At 51.6% G+C, this 13,875-nt stretch overlaps 1 protein-coding gene across 3 annotated transcripts in view; it reads right to left on the bottom strand.

Annotated features, from left to right (window-relative positions):
* Positions 1-6,029: 6,029 nt before the first annotated feature.
* NKAIN1 (sodium/potassium transporting ATPase interacting 1) overlaps positions 6,030-13,875 on the bottom strand; it is a 41,067-nt gene continuing 33,221 nt past the window's right edge. Inside the window, exons 2-7 of one of the 3 annotated variants that reach the window (XM_059137416.1) lie at positions 13,074-13,211; positions 11,001-11,081; positions 9,566-9,763; positions 8,819-8,879; positions 8,123-8,204; positions 6,030-7,973 (exon numbers count right to left, since the gene is read on the bottom strand). In XM_059137416.1, coding sequence (XP_058993399.1) covers positions 7,964-7,973; positions 8,123-8,204; positions 8,819-8,879; positions 9,566-9,763; positions 11,001-11,081; positions 13,074-13,211 — 570 coding nt within the window. In that variant the 3' untranslated portion in view covers positions 6,030-7,963. The remainder of the gene's footprint in view (positions 7,974-8,122; positions 8,205-8,818; positions 8,880-9,565; positions 9,764-11,000; positions 11,082-13,073; positions 13,212-13,875) is intronic. The other 2 variants (XM_059137417.1, XM_059137418.1) reach the window with 2 other exon arrangements.

Consider the following 13,875-nt stretch of genomic DNA (forward strand, 5'->3'; position numbering starts at 1 on the left):
CTGGGAACCGAAATTCCCTACAAGGCAATACATGTCCATGGTTAGAAAATGAGCCTGGGGTCAGAGTGGCTGCATTTAAACATCTGTCTACCAGTTACTAGCTGTGTAACTTTGGGTATGTAACTTAACCTCTCTCAGCTTGAGGGTCTCCATCTATAAATGATTATAACAGAACTTGCCTTCTTGGGATTGTTACAAAGACTAAACATGTATGAAAACATGTCAATTCTGCCTAGAGGGTAAGCTGTGAGAGAGCTAAGGCCTTGCCAGTCTTGCTCATTGGTGTCGTCTCAGTGTCTAGAATGGTGCTTGGAACATAGTGGGTGCCCAGTTAATATTTCTTGACTGAGAACGGAATCAGTAAACTGAGACAGCTCAACAGTGTTAGTCTGGATCAGCTCCTTGGCTTCCCGACTTCAGCCCTCTCTGCTGGCTCCACGGAATGTTCTCCAACTCCAAGTGGGGCAGTGCCCCAGGACTCAGGTTTCAGCCCTCTTCTCCGTCTGCATTCATTCCTCAGTGACTTCATCTGTTTTCCCGACTTGAAACATTATCTTGAAACCAATGATTCCAAACTTTCTGTATCAGCCCAGAGCTCTCCTCCTTGACATCTCCACTTGAACGTCTAGCGGGCATCTTAGATTTTCCTGTCCAACACCAAAATGCCGAAGTCCACCCCCAAACCTTCGCCTGTTGCAGTCATCCCGTCTCAAGGGCAGCTTCGGCCTCTACTTGCTCAGGCCACAAACCTTGGGGGTCCTGTTTGACCCCTCCCTTTCACTTAACTCCCCCTCATCCAGTCTACCAGCAAATCGGTTGGTCTTACCCTCAAAATGTACTGAAATCGAGTCACTTCTCACTCTCTCTACGGCCGCCATCTTGACTGAACCACCAGCGTCTCTCATCTGGACTGCCTCGATGGCATCTGACCTGGCCTCCGTTCCAGCTCCTGACTTCCTAGTCTATTCATCACACAGTATCCAAACGGATCCTCCCAGCTCTGTGCTCTGTTACTCCAGTGGTTTCCCATCTCCCTCAGGGTAAATGCAGAGGCCCTTATGATATCCTTCAAAATCAACAGTATCAGACATGCCACCTCCCACCCGCTTCTGTGACTTATCTTCGGCCACTCTCCCCTTCCCATGCGTTGAACCACACTGGCTTCCTTATTCAGGCATGCTCCCACCTCAGTGCCTTTGTACTTGCTGTTCTCTTTGCTTTCTACCCTAACCTTCTTCAGGTCTGTTATTTCTCTTCCCTACCATTTTGCTCTGGGACACCTCCGATCGAGCGTATTTTTGCTGGTTTATTTAGGTGTGTCTTCTCCCAATACATACCCTCCCCAGAGGGGGAGATTACTTCTTGCTTTGTTCACTGCTATATTCCCAATTCCTGGCACATAGTAGGTGGTTCGTACATATTCAAGGGTGAATTCAGATGCTTGGATCCCAGTGAATTAGAACCTGGTATGCAAGTGGAGTCAGAAATCTGTATGTTAAAAAAGGGCTGGGACGCCTGGGTGGCTCAGTTGGTTAAGCAGCTGCCTTCGGCTCAGGTCATGATCCCAGCGTCCTGGGATCAAGTCCCACATCGGGCTCCTTGCTCCGCAGGGAGCCTGCTTCTCCCTCTGACTCTGCCTTCCACTCTGTCTGCCTGTGCTCGATCTCGCTCGCTTTCTCTCTGACAAATAAATAAATAAAATCTTAAAAAAAAAAAAAAAACATGTTGAATAAAAAAAAAAAAAAAAAAAAAAAGGGCAGCCTGGGCACCTGGGTGGCTCAGTTGGTTGAGCAGCTGCCTTTGGCTCAGGTCATGATCCTGGACTTCCAGGATCGAGTCCTGCATGGGGCTCCCAGCTCCTTGGGGAGTCTGCTTCTCCCTCTGACCTTCTCCTCTCTCATGTTCTCTCTCACTCATTCTCTCTCAAATAAATAAATAAAATATTCCAAAAAAAGGGGGGGGGGGCATCCTGAGTACAGTTTGGGTTGAGAAGCCCTGTTCCAGAGTGTTAGCAGGTTGAAGAAACCCAGGAATATCATTTGAAGTCCAGCCCTCTCATTTCACCCATGAAGTCACCAAGGCCAAAGGTGGAGGAGCTGCCCCAGGGCCCTGGGTGGGTGCAGGGCAGAGGAAGAACTAGGATGTAAGTCCTAGATGCCCGGCACAGGGCTCTCTCTGCTGCTCCAGCCTGCCTGGGCCTGCCCAGTCCAATTCCAGGGCAGACTCGGAGTGGAACTGCTGAGTCACTGCTGGAGGCTTAGGGCAGGGTGTGGTCCCCAGCTCAGGTGGCAGTGGGACCACGTGGCGCTGCCCTCACCTCCTCCTCCAGGTGACTGAGGCTGAGGGAGGGGAAGGCAGGGCTTGAACCTGTCTCTGCCCAAACTAACCTAGAGGGAAAGTTAGGCAGATGTTTAAATTCAGGAGTAGACCACAGCCTTTAAAATGACTAATATACTACACTCACACACGCACGCACTGTAAGATTGTCAGTAACAAACTCGAGCTTAGGGGAGAGAGTCTTCAAGTCTAGCTCTGGTATGATATAGCTGGCAGGTATAATTCAGGGGACCCTCCATGACATTGGAGGAGGGGGAGTTCTAAAAATGTCCAAATGCCTCTTTACCCAGGCCTAGGATTTCCTGAGCCTGGATTACAGGGTGGAGTGGGGGCGGGGGGTTGCAAAAAAAAAAAAATAGTTTTCCTGTCACTGCCTGGGAGATGTTTGGGTTCAGTACATTTTGGCTCAGGATCAGGAATTTGGATGTTAAGGGATTCTTATGCTCTGGAAACTAGAAACACAGCCCTGGGCCAGCAGCCTGTGGAGTAGTGAATCCTGTAAAGCAATGGGGTTTTGCTGTCAGCCCCCGCCACATTCCTAATCTGTTTAAGAAACTGCAAGATCCAATTCCAGTGCATTAAAGAAAACACTAGTGTGTCTCTGAGTCCCAGTAGACACGTGCGCTTGTGAAATGTACCTTAGGGAATTCATATTCTCATTTTAAAGAACACTTGGAGTCCCTTTGTGATTCAGCAGTTACTGGAAGATGGCCCGTCCTACCTACATTATTCTAGTGTGTGGAGATCGCTGGGAGGTGGCCCCAGGGTGGCAGGGGCTGGGGGATCATCACTGGGCTTTGTAGGAACACCAGCTCACCTGGCTCCAGAGTCATGAATTTGGACCTAGGTATGCCTCCTGCAGTCCATGCTGATCATTATGCTCCCAAGTTTACACAGAGCTCGTGGTCACAGCCAGATCCCCAGAACACACATCTATGGAGGCTTGGGAGAAATCTGAGGCCTCTTCCAGATAAAACACTGCTCTCTGCCTTTCTCCTCCACCCCACGCTTCCAGCCCTGCCAGTTCTTGCTAAAGGACAGCTCTAACGTTTCTTAAATTCCACACATGAATGGAATCGTACAGTATTTGTCTTTCTCTGACTTCTTTCACTCAGCATTATACTCTCTAGCTCCATGTGTGTTGTTGCAAATGACAAGAATTCCACTCTTTTTTACGGCTGAGTAGTATTTCATTGTATGTAGACACTGCATCTTCTTTATCATTCACCAGTTGTTGGATATTTGGGCTCGTTCCATAATTTGGCTGTTGTGGACATTGCTGCTAAAAACTTCCATACTTTTGTATCCTTTGGATGGATACCTAGTAGTGCAACTGCTGGGTTATAGGGTAGTTCTTTTTTGCACTTTCTGAGGAACCTCCACACTGTTTTCCAGAGTGGTTGCACCAGCTTGCATTCCCACCAACAGTGTAAAAGGGTTCCCCTTCTCCACATCCTCTCCAACACCTGTTGCTTCCTGTGTTAATTTTAGCCCTTCTGACTGGCGTAAAGTGGTATCTCATTGCAGTTTGGGTCTGTAGTTCCCTGATGATGAATGATGTTGAGCATCTTTTCATGTATCTCTAGGTCTTTTTTTAGAAAAATGTCTACTCATGTCTTCTGCCCATTTTTAAACTGGATTAACTATTTTTTGGGGGTGTTGAGTTTTATAAGTTCTTTATGTATTTTGGATACTAATCCTTTATTAGATATGTCATTTGCAAATATCTTCTCCCATAAAGACAGCTCTAACGGAGCAGCTTCTGCTCAAAATCCTTCAGTAGCTCCCATCTACATCACTCAGGCCAATGCGCTCTGATTTGACATCAAGGCTGCTATAACCTGGATAAAACTCCTATCCAGGAAGGCAGAACAATGTCTCCCAAGGGTGTCTAGGTTCTAACCTCTGGAATGTGTGAATGGTTACAAGGCAAAAGGGACTTTGAGATGGGGAGATTATCCCGGGTTATCTGGTTGAGCCCAACCTAATGACATGAGCCCTTAAAAGTGGAGAAACTTTCATGGCTGTGGGTAAAGATGTGACAAGGGAAGGAGGGTCAGAGAGATAGGAAATTGCTGGCTTTGAAGATGGAGGAAGAGGCATAAGACAAGAAATAGGGGTAGGCTCTAGAAGCTAGAAATGGCAAGGACATGGATTCTGCCCTAGACCATCTGGAAAGAAATGCAACCCTCCAGACATTTGATTTTACCCCAGTAAGACTCCCATGCCCAACCTCTACTGAACTGTAAGACAATAAATTTGTATTAAGACACTAATGTTGTGGGGGCGTCTGGGGGGCTCATACGGTTAAGTGTCTGCCTTCAGCTCAGGTCATGATCCCAGGTCCTGGGATTGAGCCCCACATGGGCCTCACCCCCTGCTCCTGCTGTCTCTCTCTCAAACGTATTTATAAAATCTTAAAAAAAAAAAAAAAAGATACTAATGTGTAATCTATGGCAGCAATGGGAAACTAACACATTCTCCATCAAAGTTTCCTCCAGTCAGTCTGTCCCAGGCTATCCTTCCCCTCCCCCGACACATGTTCCCCTACTTCCACATCTGTGCTCATGCTGGTGGCCCTGTCCAGGACACTCAGGTGACCTCTCACCTGATCTCTTATTAATAAAAGCCTTTCACTCTGGCCTGTCCTCAGCACTGACCCCCTGCCAGCAGCATTCACCCTTCTGTGGTCCCATCCTGTGGGCTCCCCACTAAACCATAAAATCCTTGAAGACGGTGTCTGTGACTGATTTTTCCTCCAACCTCCATGACCAAGAGGGGTCCACAGAGGTTTGCGTGATGAACCTAGGGCATCTTTGTAGAACCTCTGTTTCGGGATTACCTGGGAATCTTCACGCAAGTCCTAATTCTACCAAATCACAATGGGAGGCAACTCCACATGTATTCTCGGGAGAAGATTTCCAAGGTTCAGAGTTAAGGAGGAAGTTGAAGATTAAGTAGAGCATGTTGCCATTTGTGTGAAAAGGGAAAAAAATATGTCAGCTGACAAAGAATTGTCTGTCTTTGGAAAGATATGAAAAATAGGTAAAAAGACATAAACTCCTGGAACTTTCTGAATTCTGTACCATATATACCTACTATCTAATCACAAAAGTAAATAAAATTTTGAGTATTCAAAATACCAATTCTGGCTGTGTTGCCAGAAAAGATCCAGGCTGTCCCAGGACTCTGTGTCTAAAGCACTTTCTGGGGCGCCTGGGTGGCTCAGTGGGTTAAGCCGCTGCCTTCGGCTCAGGTCATGATCTCAGGGTCCTGGGATCGAGTCCCGCATCGGGCTCTCTGCTCAGCAGGGAGCCTGCTTCCTCCTCTCTCTCTCTCTCTCTCTGTCAAATAAATAAATAAAATCTTAAAAAAAAAAATAAAGCACTTTCTGCCACTCATTCTAAGTCAGGAACTGAACTGAAAGGAATAGGGCAGACTTGAGATGCAAAGGATATTTGGAAGCATCAACTTATACTCAACTTAATCAGAAAAATACATAGAGACTCTCTAAGGGATTGTGAGCCAGGTTTGGGAACCCACTGATTGAGCCCCATCTCTGCATTTTATGGATGAGGAAAGTGAGGGTGACTTTCAAAAGCACAGGCCAGGGCCCCAGGAATGATAATGGCAGGGACCTCTGCTCACCCTCAAGCAGGGACCCTGGTGACTCACAGGGCAGGACAGGATGATAGAGAAGAAAACACCATCTTTAATGAACCCACCTGCACAGAAACCAGGGAGCGCTCCCTGCCTTGCAAGGTCCCAGTGGGAAAAGAAGTCAGTCCCTTGCAAAAATCATCTTATAAAAACAAAAGGCTTCAAAGCACCAGTGGCTAAACCCGTTGAGTAGAAAGGAGGCTGGGGAGTGGGGAGTGGGAGGAGAGGGCTGGAGGCAGGAGTTGGCCTGGAAGCAGGATAGCAGCCAGGCCCGAAGAGAGCTGCCCCCTTCTTGAGCGGAACTCCTAGCAACCTGGGTAGACCATAGGGGACCTCAGTGCCCGGGGTGGCCTGTGGAACTCCTGGGGCTGGCTCCTTGGCACAGCACTGCAGAGGGGATGGCAGGATGGGGTCCTAGCTCCAGATACTTTGGCCTTAGATGTAAGGAAGGCTAGATCAGAGGGTAGAGAGCGAGGAGAGGAGGGGTCGCCGTGGATGGGCTCAGGCATACAAACCATGCGTTTCCCTCCAGTTCCCCCATGCCTTCTGCCCTCCCTCCTTATCCAGGGCCACTCCTGTTTCACAGACTGGGAAGCTGAGGCCTGCCCCTCCTGCCCTTGGACTTAGGGCCCATACACAGGAAGCAAGATCCTCAGGGGTGTCTGTGGAAGGAGATGGGGAGAATGAGCTCTCATCTGTTTGCTCTCAAGGGTGCTGGTCCTCCCCACCCCTCACAATGACCCACATGCCCAGTCTGCCTCTTCACAACTCCTTCTGGGCTTGTTAGAGGTTTCTCTTAGACACTGGAGTGGTCATAGACGCTGGTGATCTTTGAAAACTGGTGATCGGTAGGTGCTGACCAGCTGTCTTCCGTTCTGGAACTACAGGTCCTCCAATGGGTGAGGTGGATGGAGCCATCGAGGGTGGTGGAGTTGCTGAGGGGACAGGGGATCATGGCTGCAGCAGACCCGGCCTCAGGGACCCGGAAGGGGATGGGGCGGCTGAGATATGCTCCCTTCCCCTACTGGAATGACCTTCAAACGTTGGCCCAGGGTGGACAGGGGCCGAGTCTAGAAGGGCTTTTCTGTGGGTCAGGCTGAACTCAGGGCTCTGGGCTCTGTTCATCTGGTTCCCAACAGGAGAACAGGTATATTGCTTCAAGAGAGGCGCTGGCGAGTGGTGGTGGTGTGTGTGATGTAGATCACATGAGTTCTAGAGTGTTCCATCTGGATGGGGGCTTGGAAATGGGATTCAGAGACCAGGCACTGGGTTTTGGAGTCTGAAACTACAGAAGGTACACTGTGTTCAAGGCCTGCCTCCTCCAAAAGCCTAGCTGTGTGGCCTCAAGCAAATCGCTTCATCTCTCCGGGCCTCAGTTTCCACATCTGCAAAATGGGAATTATAATCCCAGCCTAGCCCCAGGAATTAAGAGTCAAATGAAAAGGCTAGAAAGAGCTCTATCTGCTAAGAGGTTATTTTAATTGAGGGAAACTGAGGCCCAGAGAGGGCAAGGAAGGACCTTGCCAGATGTCACACAGGCAGTTGGTGATGGAGCTGCGACTGGAACTTAGGACTCCTGCTTCTAGTTCACAGTAACTCTCCCCAGGGCTGGTGAAAGTGTGGTGAGATGGGGCGAATGCCATTTCTCTCTGGACAGGGGGCCGGAAGTGGGGTGAAGGGTTTCGAAAGGGAGAGGCTGGAGAAGGGAGGGAGGCCCCAGCGCACGCCAAGGCTGAGATAAAAAAAAATACAAACCCCGCGATCCCCTACCCCGCCCGGCTCGCCCCCATCCCTGGAGTCAGGCTCTGAAGGGCCAAGTCCAAATCCGCTGCAGACTCAGCCGACGCAGGCTGCAGTCGATCCGCGAGCCGCCAGGGGGCGTGCCTGCTACTTTGGCCCGAGCTCGCGCCAGCGGCTTCAGGCTAGCCAGTAAGCTCGTGGCAACTGGATGGGCGCGGGACAGAAGCTACCCGGACCTGCAGGAAACAAAGGCAGGTTAGGGAAGTGGGCGCTGAAAGTATGGGGCAGAGAGATCCGGCTGCCCTCTCCGCTCCACCCTGCCCCTTTCTCCCCTACAGGAACGCCTCAGTCCCGCCACCCCGCCCCGCTCGGCGCCGTGACCCACGTGTACAGAGGCTGCAGTTGTAAATGCGATGTCTTCTGGGGCGCCTGGTATCCGTAGGAGTCAAAGCCACCGATGAAGTCAACTGCGGAAGGGGAAGTGGTGCATAGTTAGGGATAGGCCTGTGGGGTATGAGTTATGGGAGGCTGGGTTCTGAAAAGGAAGAATCTGAGGGGGTCAGACCCCTGTACAGTGCCTGGGGTGGGGGGGCTTTGCTGCTGGACCTATGGGGAGCAGAGCGAGACTCGCAGGAGCTCAGCCAGAATGGGCCAAAGCCCAAGTAGATAGAGAGCCTCGGGGGTGGGCCGTCCTTTAAGGGAGCAGGGCTTGAGCTACTTAAGGGGGTAAGACCTGGGGGGTGGGGGTGGAAGGTAGTGAGGGGACGAGGCTGGGCACCCACATTCCTTGGTAGGGGTGAGCCTCGGGGAGCTCCTCTGAGGGGCAGAACCTAAGAGGAGTGGGTGGAGAGTAGTGTTGGAGCCGTGCACTGGGCACCTGGATGTCTGGGTCACAGCCCAGAATGTTGTGGCTATGCAGACCCCCACCACCCCTGCCACCTCTTCTCCCCCACCAAGAGGAGCCAGTTGGCCAACCCAGGTCTCCCTGCCTCTTAGGCAGCACAGGGCTCTGTCCAGGGTGCTGAAGGCATGGGGTGGTGTGTGGCCAGGCATCCCGGTTCCCTAGGGGCTTGGCACTCACAGCTGTCCTCCTCCTCCAGGAACACTTTGCTCACGTAGCAGGCGAACACGAAGCCAAAGAGCTGGGGGTGGAAGGAAAGAAGACAGAAGCTCTTCCTCCACCCAGCGCCTGGCCGGGCTCAGTAGGACGGGAGGGGCGGGGCGTGCGAGGATGAACACCAAACCATAACAACTTCAAGTTAAATGCTTGGGCCTTACAGTCACACATATCTGGTTCCATTCTGTGTTCTGTGAGTGGACTTGGACAAGTCATTATTTTACCTCTTTGAGCCTCAGTTTTCCCAGCTGGACCTGGGCAATACTTTACTGATGGGTTAAGAGGAGTGAGGATTTTGTGGCTTTGGATGTGTGGAGTGCTAAGGGCAAGCCTGGGAACTATATTATCATCTTGGAGCCACTCTTTCAGTCTCACAACTCTACACAGTTGATGTGGTCACGCCTTTCTGTGAATAAGCATATAAGCTTGGAGAGGGCAAGTGACTTGTCCAAGGTCACACAGTGGATACACTGGAGACTGGGTTGACTCATGGTCTGATGACTCATCCTAGTCATTAAACCCACTCACTCTTGGAATGGGAGCTGGGGCAGGGGTGAAGGGAGGAGATACAAGATACCGAGGCAGAGCCAGACAGAAGCACAGGCAGGTTGGAAGATCCAGGTTCTCCCTTTCTTAACTAGAGCTAAACAAAGGGGTTGGGGTGGACTTCACCTCTGGGAGTGTGTGGGCTGGGGGAACAGGAGGACTCACAGCCAGGAAGATCTGCAGGGCACTGCTGAGTGCTTCGATGTAGGGGTAGTCAAGCAGGCAGCCGGTGACAGAGATGACATGGTGGTCTTCCAGGGCGAGGCGGGAGTTCAGGACAGGTGTCACCAGGCAGCCTGGCCCATTCTCCATCCACCAGGAGCGGTGCAGGGATGTGTTGAAGGTCATGATGAAGTCCCGGTCCTGGGGGCAGAGGGGCCTAGGATACTGAGCTGGGGCCAGGGGTGGGGGTGGGGGCATCTTCTTCAGGCCCCAGGAAACTCTTATATAAAGTTTCTTTATATAAGATCTACTTCACACCTGGACTGTTGAAGCAGTCTCCTCTCCTTGATTTGAAGGGTACGGAGGGAGTCCGTTATTGCAAGTCTATATTTGGCCAGTAGGTGGCTCTTGATGACTACATAGGTCTCACACTTCCACCAGAGGCGGAAAGGGCTAGTGCTGACCCACAGGAGCCCCAAAGTTTCAGAGATGTGAAGGAACTAACAGTGACTAAGTCCAGTTTTCCAGCCATGGGTGAAATCCTCAAAACAGACTCCTTCACAGCCTGTTCAGCCTCTCCACTGCTCTCTGGGTGTGGCCCTGGGCAAACCTATCCTCTCTAGTTCTTGGTGTCCCTATCTAGGCCGCCCTAGATCAGAGGTTCTCACCACAGCATGATCTCTCCATTCTCTCCTGCAGCCTGTTAACTAATATTCATCGAGTTCTGACCAGGTGCCAAGCCCTGAGATGTATAATCTCATTTCATCCCCTCAAGCAATCCCATGAAGCAGTTTCCCAGACAGGGAAACTCAAGCTCAGAGAGGGTAAGCCACATGCCCAGGGTCACACAGCTTGGAAATGTTGGAGCTGGGATTTAGATCTAACAGAACTACAAAGCCAATGCTCCCATTCATATATTTTTCCCTCTTGTGTACTAAAAACAGAAGTTGTGTCCTCTGGACTTGCTCTTACACAATCTAAAAACGTCCCCTTTCTTCCATAGTTCTGCACGGGACCTGGTCCACTTGATTTCCCTAAGTTGACTTCATCTCTTTCCTTTCTGAAAATACTGATCAGAACTGGACACAAATCTTTGTGGCCTAAGCAGTACAAAGGGCATGGTATTTTTACCCCCTTGCCTTGAACATGTGTAGGGCCCCAGGGCACTTTCCAGGACCACTGCAAGTGGCTGGTTTCTACTGAGCTTGTGATCAAGGGCGACCTGACCCATCTTCACGGCACCTCAGCCTTATCTGTCCCATTATTTGTTTCTGAGAAGTGCAGAAAAAAAAATGTGGGGGTAGAGTCTGAGGAGTACAGATCATTCGTGTGTATCATTCATTCAAGAGATGAAACCCCAGACTAAACTAGGAGCCCCTGGCTAGGGGATGGGCAAGGTCAGGCTCTGTCCTCTGGCATTGCCAGGCCTGAGGCTTACCTGGGACAGCTGTCCAACCTCCAGGTAGAAGCAGATGATAAAGGCATTCCAGCCAACCCAGAGCACCAGCCAGGCTGCATACTGGGGAGAGGAGAGGTGGGATCAGGGTGGGGCTTGGGGGAGTGGGGAGGGGCGTGTCAATGGAGCCAGAGCTCAGGGACTGAGGAGACCTTTGCAAGGGGAAGTGATGACACTGTCTCATGCAGAGAGCACTTTAGTTCACAAATCATTATTACATCTGTCCTGTCCTTACAACAGCCCTGCATGGAAGGCACTGCTCTCCCTCTAAGGAGAACTAACGTCAGCCCTAGAGAGGAGGTTTAAGTTTGCCAAGATCACACAGCTGGGAAGAGGTGGGCCTGCCCCGCAAGCTCCAGTCTTCTGGCAGCTAATCCGATGCCCTCTGCGGAGAAGAGACACAGCCCGGCTCCGGAATGCTGGAGAGGAGCAGGGTGTCTCCACCCAAGTCCTGGGCCTGCCATGTCGCTGCTGCCTCCCGGCACACAGCAACGCTTGTAGGAGTGCCTGGGGCCTTCTTGAGAGCCAGAGAGAAGGACTCTCCCATCCCGGGTGAGACAGAATTTTTGAAGGGTGCTGCTGACCCGGCTTCTGGGAGCTCAACCTGTGGGAGGTGGGCAAAGCCCAAGAATGAGCCAGAATGGGCTGTGGCAGGAATGGCAAAGCATGTTGTCGTCATCACAGGCGTCAAGCATGTGTGTAATAAGGCGACTCAGAAGGCTTTTCCCTCCAAAGAGGCATGTGAATATGTCACTGAGGAAGAACTGGGGAGGAGGGTGAGCCTAGCTGAAAACAGGAGTTTAACAGAGACCATCAAAAACCAGGGCTTGGGGGCGCCTGGGTGGCTCAGTGGGTTAAGCCGCTGCCTTCGGCTCAGGTCATGATCTCAGGGTCCTGGGATCGAGTCCCGCATCAGGCTCTCTGCTCAGCGGGGAGCCTGCTTCCTCCTCTCTCTCTCTGCCTGCCTCTCTGCCTACTTGTGATTTCTCTCTGTCAAATAAATAAATAAAATCTTTAAAAAAAAAAAAATGGGGCGCCTGGGTGGCTCAGTGGGTTAAGCCGCTGCCTTCGGCTCAGGTCATGATCTCAGAGTCCTGGGATCGAGTCCCACATCGGGCTCTCTGCTCAGCAGGGAGCCTGCTTCCTCCTCTCTCTCTGCCTGCCTCTCTGCCTAACTTGTGATCTCTCTCTCTGTCAAATAAATAAATAAATAAATCTTTAAAAAAAAAAAACCAGGGCTTGGGCAGAGGAAGCAGGAGGAGAGAGCCAGGGACACAATCCACTCCTGGGATCAGAGCACAGGAGGCACTGACCTCTAAGCCCCACTTGTGGGGCCCCTGGGTGGCTTAGTTGTTAAGCGTCTGCCTTTGGCTCAGGTCATGATCCCAGGGTCCTGGGATTGAGCCCTGCATCGGGCTCCTTGCTCAGCAGGGAGCCTGCTTGTTTCTCCCTCTCCCACTCCCCCTGCTTGTGTTCCCTCTCTTGCTGTGTCCCTGTCAAATAAATAAATAAAATCTTAAAAAAAAAAAAAGGCCCCATTTGCCATCAGACCACATTCTCGATGAACAGCAAAGGACCAAAGCCAAGCCAGCCTTCTCAAAGCAACCTGAGAAACTAAGGAAGATGAAGTCCATCCCTCCACTGACTTACTAATGCAGCCTTCACTCAGGATCTGATGCTCTAATCCTGCCACTTATTAGCTGTGTGACCTTAGGAAGCCTTGCAACCTTTCTGAGCCTCATTTCCTCACCTGGGAAATGGAGACGGTAGGATACCCCTTGCAGGGCTATTGTAAAGATAAGTGAAACATGCGAACTGCTTAGCAGCGTGCTTCACACATGGCAAGCACTCACTAAATGACACAGATGGTTAATATTTGGATTTTTCCCCAGGAAATCCTTCAGGGAAAATATCAATCTCGTCTCTCTGCTGAGCAAAGAAGCATCAGGAATAGGCTGGAGCTAAGAGAGAGCGGGGGTCTAGGCACTGCGGGGGGTAGGGAGTGCAGTTCTGGCTGGGGGATCAGGGGTGTCGGAGGGGCCGAGGGAGCCATACCAGAATGAGGTACCGGGAGCGGTACTGCACGGTGCCAAAGATGCCCAGGATGACTGCCATGATGTGCAGGAAGTTGGCTAAGATAGGAGCCCACTGATAGCCCAGGAAGTCAAAGATCTGCCGCTCCAGCGCAGCGACCTGTGGGAGAGAGCAGGCTGAGGCCACGGTCACGGCCTGGAAGGGAAGGACAGGGACGCCCCCTGGACCTCATGCAGCAGGTCACACCACTTACCATGGTGACGAGCCACCACGGCCTGACTGCTCACAAGTCTCAGAGCCGTCCCGGCTCTCCCAGACCACAGGGAGATGGGGAGATGGAAGCGAGTCTGGGGGTACAAACTGGGACGGAGCCCTGGTCATCACTTTGGGGAGGGGAGGAGGGAGCTGAGGTTCAGAACATCTTCCTCCCTGCCAAGAGGCCCTCCCCACTGGCACCTCACCTGCCCTTGCCCGACGTGGGGCTGAGAGCAGGTGGAGTTAGGATCCAGTCTGCCTCCCCCAGCCCTGGCCAGGAGCAGAGCCACCGCCCTCAAGGGCCCAGGAAAGTTCCTGGGCCTGAGTCCGCTTTTCCAAGCACTGCTATCTGGAGGCTGCCCTGGCCCGTGGAATCCATGCACTGCAGAGAAAGGGATTTGTTTTTACTCCCCTTCCCCAAGGGACCTGTCGTGTTGCAAAATTGACCTCAAGCTCTTTCTCTCCCTGACTCCGTGCTCTGTGGCAGCACCCTTCTCCACTAACTCTGTGCTGAGTCATGTGACTTGCTTTGCCCAGTGAGACTTTAGGCAGCACAGTACAAGAGAAG

This window comes from Mustela lutreola, chromosome 10 (genome assembly GCF_030435805.1).
Source record: "Mustela lutreola isolate mMusLut2 chromosome 10, mMusLut2.pri, whole genome shotgun sequence".
NCBI lineage: Eukaryota > Metazoa > Chordata > Mammalia > Carnivora > Mustelidae > Mustela > Mustela lutreola.